Raw genomic sequence first — 10022 nt, forward strand, 5'->3', positions numbered from 1 at the left:
GAGGAGATGGAAAAGGGAAATCACTCGGAGGCGACTGAGTTCATTCTCTCAGGACTGACAGATCGTCCGGAGCTGCAGGTTCCCCTGTTTGTGCTGTTCCTACTGATTTATGGTATCACCCTGCTGGGAAATGGAGGGATGATCATGTTAATCATGAATGATCCCTGACTCCACACCCCCATGTACATTTTCCTCAGTAATTTGGCTTTCTGTGACCTCTGCTTTTCCTTGATAATTTCCCCTAAGATGCTGCTGAATTTCTTAGCTGAGAGGAAAAACATTTCTTACACTGCCTGCGCTGTGCAAATGTATCTCTCTGTCCTTTTTGCAGATGTTGAGTGCCTGTTGCTGGCTGTGATGGCGTATGACCGTTATGTGGCCATCTGTAACCCACTGCTCTATACGGTCACCATGTCCAGGCAGCTTTGTAACCAGCTGGTGGCTGGGGTGTACGCTGTGGGGTTGGTGGATTCAATGATACACACGTGTTTTACATTTCGGCTGTCATTCTGCAGCTCCAACATCATCAATCATTTCCTGTGTGACATCCCCCCACTGCTGGCACTCTCCTGTTCTGACACCCGCATCAATGAGATTGTGATGTTTGCTTTCACCTGCGGCATTCAGGTGATCAGCTTTGTGCCTGTCCTCCTCTCCTATGTCTATATCACCTCCACCATCCTGCAGATCCGCTTTGTCGAGGGACGGCGCAAAGCCTTCTCCACCTGCACTTTCCACTTGACCGCTGTGGTCCTGTTTTTTGGCACCCTCCTCTTTATGTATTTACGTCCCACTTCCAGCTATTCCATGGACACGGACAAAGTGGCCTCAGTGTTTTACATGCTGGTGATCCCCATGTTGAACCCCCTCATCTACAGCCTGAGGAACACGGAGGTGAAGGACGCCCTGAGGAAAGCAATGAATAAACTCCTAACCAATTCTTGAATCTGTTTAACTCTTTACTCATTTAGTGATGGGGAGTGGAAACAGGTGAATTCAATTCCCAGCCCATTGCGATGTAATTTCCCAGAGCCCATGGTCGTATTGTTCATTATTCTATTGTTATTATTATTAATTTGTTTGTATTCCAACAAGGTCTGCAGGCCCCAAATGAGAGCAGTGGACAAAACATGGGAAGAATCACAGGTCCAGAAAGAGAGAATGATTTTATAAGCTGGTGGCTAGGGGCACCGACCTAGAGGGTGAGATGCTCAACTTCACGTCTCTGTTCCAAGGGTTATTGAATTAGTTATCCACAGTAGAACAACTTTGAAAGGAGAGACTCAGAGCAACCCAGACTGGAAGAGCACATCACTCAGGGGCTGGCATACTTTCTGGAAATGCAGGAAACTCAAGTGCATAGTGTGACGAATTCGGTCACAGAGACCCTCGTTGGTACTGTCACCTGATGTGCTGAAATTACCTCTGAGCCCATTTTCCCTGCTAGCCTGGGCCCCCAGAACCCTGCCTTGTTGGGCCAGACACGCCAGCCTGCCGCAACACAGACCCAGGATCTGGGCCACGGCCCCCAAAGCTGCAGTTCTAGACTGAAACCAGCTCAGCAGGATACCGGTCTCCACCACGCAGACAACCAGCTCCTAATAGGATCTAAACCCCAAATAAATCCCTTTTACTCTGTATAAAGCTTATACTAGGGAAAATGATAAATGTTCACCCTCTATATCACTTATAGAAAGAGATGCACAGCTGTTTGCCCCCCAGGGAACAATTGTTTTCACTCAGTTTGTAAATAAACAAAAGTGATTTTATTAAGTATTAAAAGTGGTATTTAAGTGGTTTTAAGTAATAGAACAGAACAGAACAGACAGTAGCTAGGTAAGTGGAAAAATTACACTGAGGGTAAATATAACCTAACTGCCTCAAACATGCTATGAAAAGTTTCTCAGCCCTGTGCGACAAAGCTCAGTTGATCTAACATTTAAGCATAAACCAGGCCTCAGAGAAGCTGCAGATGGAAAAGACCAGTTGGGAAATCCAGTCCTATCTCCCTGCTAGGGCAGCAGAATCCCCTTCGGTTCTTTTTGTTCAGGCTAGTTGGAAATATTCCAGCTGTCCCAGCTTCCCAGTAGAGATTATTCTGCGTTCTGATTGAGCTCAGTGTCAAGCTGTGTGTGTGTGTAGAGGGCGCTCTCTCTGTGTGTGTTTGTGTTTGGTGTGAAGTAGGCACTGTGTGTGTGTGCAGTGAGCACTGTGTGTGTGTGTGATGGGGGGTATAGTAGAGCTGAATGTCAAGTGTAGGCAGGTGTGTGTGTCCCTTGCCCTGCCCAGTGCTCAGGATGGCATCCCACACCGGTGCAGGGCCCTTTGTGAGATCATAGAATCGTAGAACAGGAGGGGACCTTGAGAGGTCATTTATTCCATTCCCCTGCGCTCATGGCAGGACTGAGTATTATCTAGACCATCCCTGACAGGTGTTTGTCCAACCTGCTCTGAGAAACCTCCAATGATGCCTGGGCAATTTATTCCAATGCTTAACCACCCTGACAGTTATGGAGTTTTTCCTAATGTCCAACCTAAACCTCCCTTGCTGTAATTGAAGCCCATTGCTTCTTCTCCTGTTTCATGGACTATAAGATATAGGAGATAAATAAAATTAGCAAAAGAATCAGGAGGGTGCTGGCATGCTTCGTGATATTTTGTAGCAGCCTCTGCAGAGAACAATTACATTTTTCGCTTCAGCATCACATTGAAAGGGCCCTCAGTTATCAATTGTCTGGCCTTATTTAACACTTTATATATTTTGATCTTCCACAAGCTGTAACTCCAGATACTTTGCAACATTAAATAATACAAGCCAGTAAATGAGAGACATGAGAAATGACTGAAAGCAACGGTGGTAAGACTGAAGACCCAGTGCAGAGGAACTGAGGGAAAGTTAAAAGGCATAAATACAGTGGGAAAGGGTTCCATTTAAGAGCAGACTTGACGAAAAGGGGAGAACTGAGTGGTTCAGGGATACTTTTTGTTGGGCCAGATTTCTCACTGCCCATACAACTACCCTACCCCAACACAAGTACACGGGCCTATTGTCAGAAGAACATTGGTCCTTTGTTTTTGATACTTAACCTATCAACAAGTATAAAACCTGAAATACACAACTAAAGGGGCAAAGGTTTTCATCCTACCTCTTTCCTTTTCACAAGCCGCCCTCCCCCCCGCCATCCCACTACAACCCAAACAGAAGTTCCTTCTTAGCTCAGGAGACAGCCCAATGAATTGCTGAATTGTTCATTTCTCCTTAAACCGTTGACTAAGACAGTGGTTGCCAAATTTTTGTATCAAAGAGGATGGGCAGCTCGAAAAGGCCTGTTGATGAGTGAAGGAAACCCCTAAATTTCCCTTTAATCAGGCCTTGCCAACACCCCAAATCAAGCAGCTAATAAAGGGATGTTATGTGGGCCAAGTTGTGGGGATTTAAGAAACAAATGTACCATTGACACAACGGGTGTTTGAGACAGAGGAACCAGGCCCCTTAAACATCAGGCTTTTTGTACACGAGAAGACAACCTGGAGTCCAGTGCTTCTTTAAAGGGTGTGTGGCTATGGGCAATCTGGTGCCTTAGATGGTGTAGGTCAGGGGTTCTCAACCTTTTTCTTTCTGAGCCCTCTTCCCCCAACATGATCCCTGGCCCACCTGTGCCACAACAACTGTTTTTCTGCATATAAAAGCCATAGCTGGTGTTAGTGGGTAGCAAGGCCCCACATCACAAGGGGACCTGTTAACCTAAGTTGCTCAGGCTTCAGCTTCAGCCCTGGGTGAAGGGATTTGGGGTACTGGGCTTCAGCTCCATGTGGTGGGGGTTTCAGCTTTCTGCCCTGTGCCCCAGCAAGTCTAATGATCCCCTGAAACCTGCTTGCGGCACCCCCAGGGCGTCCTGGATGCCTGATTGAGAACCATGGCATTATCGCTGTGATGGCTTTGCACAATGGGCAGAATAATTGTGTGTTGATCTGATCATGTGACACAGGCCCTCTGACGGAGCAGACCACATAAAACTCATTCTTCACATTGCCATCTTCGACTGACATGTTATTGACAACACACCCACACCCCTTTTATTTTATTTTGACCCTCACGGTTTTGTTCCCTCTGCACACTCTAGCTTTCGGGGTCTTTTTACAAACGGTTCTTTTTTCTAAACAGGGTTTTGAAATTTGCTGAAGGAAGAAGATGGTAAATATTTCCCAAACGGTCTGATGGTTTCATCTCACCCTCTGTCTTGGTCACTTTGTCCATCTACTCTGCCACTTGAGCTATTCTGAGTCCCCCTCCTTTGCTGCCTACTGCCTGTGTCCACCAAAGACTCCAGGGGTGGGAGGCTGAGGAGAATACATGGAATGTTGGTTCCACCCACTGAAATGGTTGTTAAAAAAAAAAAAGATCTGTGACCTAGAGCTGAAAACAACCGTCTCCCATTTCAAGACCCATAATCTGTCTGGGCTCACAGACCTTGAGCGGGATTAGAAAATCCTGCTTTCCAAGGTCTGTCCTGCTTTGAAATCACCTCCTCCCTGGATTGGAACTGGTGATGCAAAGGGGAAAGACACCATGTCTCAGCCTCAAAACCTTGAGCCATTCCCTTTCTCCAAAACTGTCTTCCTTAAAAATCTTACTCTTTATTCCCCCACCCCCATTTCTCAGCAATTAGCTCACTGCTTCAATTCTGCGGAGCAGACCACAACACATCAGAGGGAGGAGAGAGACTTTTTTTAACTTGATGTCACTCTAAAGGGGATACTGAGCTATGGGGCAATGTAAGTGATTTGTCCAGTTTGTGGCAGAGCAGAAGCATGAACCGAGCTCTGCTGAGTCCAAGTCCAGCAGACCATCCACCCTCCATGGATCAGGGAGAGATGGATGAAGTGATTCCTTTCCAACCCCAAAGAATCTGCAATCCAATGACCCTAAATCTTTAAATAAATACACATCGGGTCAAATTTAATACCCAAACCCAAAACACCTGCATGTCCCATTATCCCTTACATCTGTTATGTACCCATGCCTGCTGCTATAGGACATTATATCTCATTCGCTTAGCCAGTCCCCTTCTTGTTCTGCACTTCCTCACTGGTGACGTTTTACCAGGTTAATCAAGAGATTCACTGAGCAAGGACCTCAGGATGGAGATGACAATGAAAATGTAGGAGATGAGGATAACGAGGACGGAGATGATTTCCACGGACCTGCCATAGATATAGAGCAGGAGTTCATTGAGGGAGGTGTCAGAGTGCAAGAACTTGAGGAGCTGAGATGGGTCTTCCCACCCCCTTTCCTCCCTGTGACTGGAGGGGTGTTAACAGGCCACTTGCACCTTGAATGGTCCCTTGAAACATGTGTTAACTACTTACACTAAACAATCTATTCCACCTTATATTTACCCGTGATATTCTGAGTTACTGAAGAAAAACTCTGTGTCAGCTCAAAAACTTGTCTCTGTCACCAACAGAAGTCGGTCCAAGAAAAGCTATTACCTCCTCCACCTTGTCTCTGTACAGTTCTGGTCAGTTATTGTACCAGCATCACTTGGCTCTCAATGGCTAAGGTCATGTCTACACTAGAGCACTTACAGCAGCACAGAGGTACTAATGCAGCTGTGCCGGTGTATTCAGGGCCGGCTCCAGGCACCAACTTGCCAAGCAGGTACTTGGGGCGGCCACTCCGGAGAGGGGCGGCACGTCCAGGTATTCGGCGGCCATTCAGCGCACGGTCCCTCACTCCTGCTCGGAGCCAAGGACCTCCCGCCGAATTGCCGCCGCAGATGGCGATCGCAGCTGCTTTTTTTTTTTTTTTTTTTTTGCGCCGCTTGGGGCGGCAAAAACCCTGGAGCCGGCCCTGGCTGTATGATCACTCATGTAACTGCTCTGTGCTGATACGAGAGCGCTCTCCTGTTGGCCTAATAAAACCATCTCAACAAGCAATGGTAGCTATGTCAGCGGGAGAACTTCTGTCTCCAACATAGAATCATAGAAGATCAGGATTGGAAGGGACCTCAGGAGGTCATCTAATCCAACCCCCTGCTCAAAGCAGGGGCAACCCCAACTAAATCTTGCCAGTCCGGGCTTTGTCAAGCCAGGCCTTAAAAACCTCTAAGGATGGAGATTCCACCACCTCCCTAGGTAACCCATTCCAGTGCTTCACCACCCTCCTAGTGAAATAGTGTTTCCTAATATCCAACCTAAACCTCCCCCACTGCAACTTGAGACCATTGCTCCTTGTTCTGTCATCTACCACCACTGAGAACAGCCGAGCTCCATCCTCTTTGGAACCCCCTTCAGGTAGTTGAAGGCTGCTATCAAATCCCCCCTCACTCTTCTTTTCGGCACACTAAATAACCACAGTTCCCTCAGCCTCTTCTCGTAAGTCATGTGCCCCAGCCCCGTAATCATTTTTGTTGCCCTCCGCTGGACTCTCTCCAATTTGTCCACATCCCTTCTGAAGTGCGGGGACCAAAACTAAATGCAATACTCCAGGTGTGGCCTTAACAATGCCGAATAGAGGGGAATAATCACTTCCCTCAATCTGCTGGCAATGCTCCTACTAATGCTGTCCACACCGGCTCTTCTGATGTCACTCAGGGAGGTGTTTTTACCGACAAAAGTGGTAGTGTAGACCTGGCCTAAGATGATTCCATTCTAGCACAGTTTAATATAATACAGACACCTGTAATAAATGAGGGTGTAAGTGGTGGATATAATTAATTTTCATGGTCTCACTAGAACTAGCCTCTTTGTATTTGGGTCATGTATTCATTATGGGTCTCTGAATAGAGGCAAAGTTCTCTGATTTGAACTTTCATCCATGACCTTTCCATCAACAAGTGGATCTCTCCTGAGGTTCAAAGGAGACACTCACAGTAGTTAGAGCCTGGGTTTAATGTAGCTATAACAATGCAACACTATAATAGCAATATATGTTTGGGGAAAGAGAGGTCAGGGACTGCTGATCTCAGTGTTTGTTGTGTGGTTATTACACTAATGGTATACGTAGCTGTACATTGTGTTCCTTTTTTAAAAGCACATTAAATTAATTTACTCTATGCCATCCTGCCATATGGCTTGGCTGATATCAGAATGTAAAGTACAAATGTTTCTTCTCTCACGCTTACAAAATAATCCTTCTGTGACATATACTTCTGAAACTATCTGTCTGACTCTCTGTCTACCAATCTACATTCTTATACAAGGCACATCACTGTAGAATTTGAGAGCCTTACAGACTGTTAAAGTGAGCAGATATGGGTCTCTAAAACGATTTTAAGGTCAGTGGTTTCATGACTAGCTTTAAGTGAGCATTTCTAGGAGATGTGGTTATTATTTACAACACCTATGGAAAGAGCACTTGAGAGAGCAGCCACTTCAACCACTTTCCCCGAAACAATAAAGAGAGGACATGAATAGGTTTATTACTGGTTATTAAAATGACAAGAAAACACATTCATCTTGAAACCACTTCCCCTCCCCAGTGATCTCCCCAGAGCATCCTTCACCTCCTTGTTCCTCAGGCTGTAGATCAGGGGGTTCAGCATGGGGATCAACGCAGTATAGAACACAGAGGCCACCTGGTCTTGGCCCAGTGAGTAGCTGGAGTTGGGGCGCAAGTATGTAAAGATCAGAGACCCATAAAACATGGTGACGGCCGTCAGGTGGGAGGCACAGGTGTTGAAGGCTTTGTGCCTGCCCTCGGCAGAATGGATTTTCAGGATGGCAGCCAAGATGTACAGGTAAGAGAAGAGGATTATCAGGAGGGAGCTGATACAGGTGAAACCAGCTAAAATAGAAATGGTATTTTCAGCGATGGAGCTATCAGAGGATGATAGGGCTAGTAGTGGAGGGGTGTCACAGAAAAAATGGCTGATGATATTGGAACCACAGTATGGTAACCTGGTAATAACACACACAGTAATCATGGCATTTGTGAAGCCAGTGATATAGGAGCCAGCCACCAATGTGACACAGACTTTATGGGACATAACTGATGTGTAGAGCAGGGGTTTACAGATGGCCACATAGCGGTCATACGCCATTGCAGCCAGGAGGAAGCACTCTGTACACACCCAGGCAACAAAAAAATACATTTGAGAAAAACACCCAGAGTAGGAAATGGCTTTGCTCTCTGCTAAGAAGTTCGCCAGCATCTTTGGGGTGACAACAGATGAATAGCAGATATCGACAACAGACAAGTTGCACAGGAAGAAGTACATGGGGGTGTGTAGTCGGGAACTGATTCTGATCAAAATGATCATCCCGAGATTCCCCACCAGGGTGATAACATAGATCACCAGGAACAACACAAAGAAGGTGACCTGCAGTTTTGGATTATCTGTGAATCCCATGAGAATGAACTGGGTTGCTACAGTAGAATTTTTCTCTTCCATGATTCCCACTTCTGATACCTGCCGAAAAGATGAATCAAGAGAAGATGAACTGTTTCATGTTCAGTCATCATTCTATGTACAAAGCATGCAAATGCATACATATTTTTGCATGCCTACTGCTTTGAGATTTGGGTCCCAGTGATATATAGTCACAAACATTCAACCCTCTAATGTATAAAGAAGGTACCAAACTCTTCTCTGGGGTTTGCTTAAAATGGCTTCTATAGTGATAGGCAGTTAACAAACCAACCGAGTGCTTAATTCAGTTTTATGCATCCAATAATTTGGATGCTTTCTAAAATGTATCCCCTTGTATTTGGTATACTGTGTAAATGGGAGACTGGGTGGATGTATGGGATGGTAGGTGAGTAAGTGTGTGGCTGCATGAATAAAGAGATGTAAATGAATAGGTGGTTGGTGGGGTGAATTGGTTTGTAGCTGGATGGGAGTGTCCATTATGATGGACAATCTGATGTGTTAGCAAACTGGTGGACTGATAGATGGGTGAACATATTGTTGGAGTAAGAAGGAGCTGGGGGGTAGATAGTTGTGTAGGGAGTTAAGAAGGTAGATGGCCAAGTCAGTGGGCAGTCAAATGGATGAGTCATTGAGTAAGTAGACATGTGCTATTGGATTAGTGAGAAGGTGGCTGGGAGAATGCACTGGAAGGCAGGCAGTGTTGTTATAGCCGTGGTGATCTCAGGATATTACAGAGACAAGGTGGGCGAGGTAGTATCTTTTATTGGACCAGCTTCTGTTGGTGAAAGAAACAAGCCTTTGAACTACACAGGGCTACCCAAAGACCTGACTGTTGGTCCAGTAAAAGATATTACCAGGTAATCTCTCTGTAAGGCAGACAGACAGATGTGTGAAAGAGTTTGAGGATGGGTGGCTTGAGTGAGTGGTATTGTAGGTGTTCAGTAAGTTGAAAAAGTTCTTGGGTCTATTTCAGAGTGGAAAATGTTCTGTATGACAAATATTACCCACCAGAACTGGAACCCATTGCAGAAGCAAAGGAGTGGAAGCTCAGAGATTGAGCTCTTACCCTAGCAAGTCAGTCTTTTAGAAACAGTGTGGCAGGGAAACTTGCTTGGTTACTGGTGATGCTGTTCTGTGAACAAACATAGAACTTGAGGGACCCAGGACTGTCAATACAAGAGCAGTATAGGTACTGTGTTTAGTTACAGATGTATAAATTTAGCTCTTCCCCTCAGTGAAACACCCCAGACTTATCATTATGTTAAATGCCAACCCTGTACACTGGGTATTACTGTTACATTATTACTATATTGATACATAAAAATTGACATCAGTCTAATGAAAGAGGAAGGATACGTCTTGTACTAACAGCACTGGAGTGGGTCTCCGAAGAGATGGATTCAATTCCCCCTCTACCAGAGATACCTTCTCTGATCCTTCATGAACATGACACAGAGGAAAATGTCTATGTCTATGTAATATAGGACCCTAAATCCTATTTTCAAATGGGACCTTTGAAAATGGGACTCAAGCTCCTAAGTGATTTAGGCCTTTTTGAAAAATTCACCCTGTGCCTTAGTTCCCCACCTGTAAAATTAGGATAATAATACTTCTTGTCTCGCATCCTGTGTCTGTCCTGTCCCTTTT

The 10022-nt window shown here is 45.5% G+C and overlaps 1 protein-coding gene and 1 pseudogene across 1 annotated transcript; one reads left to right on the forward strand and one right to left on the reverse strand.

Annotated features, from left to right (window-relative positions):
• Nucleotides 1-945, forward strand: LOC128835664 (olfactory receptor-like protein OLF1; annotated as a pseudogene).
• A 4163-nt stretch (nt 946-5108) lies between these two features.
• LOC128835565 (olfactory receptor 1019-like) lies at nt 5109-8396 on the reverse strand. The gene is made up of 3 exons (XM_054025103.1): nt 7501-8396; nt 7006-7038; nt 5109-5205 (listed from the first exon to the last, which is right to left on the reverse strand). Exons 1-3 carry the CDS (start codon nt 8394-8396, stop codon nt 5109-5111), a joined length of 1026 nt encoding a protein of 341 aa, XP_053881078.1.
• Nucleotides 8397-10022: the final 1626 nt, after the last annotated feature.

The sequence above is a fragment of the Malaclemys terrapin genome, chromosome 4 (assembly GCF_027887155.1).
Source record: "Malaclemys terrapin pileata isolate rMalTer1 chromosome 4, rMalTer1.hap1, whole genome shotgun sequence".
NCBI lineage: Eukaryota > Metazoa > Chordata > Testudines > Emydidae > Malaclemys > Malaclemys terrapin.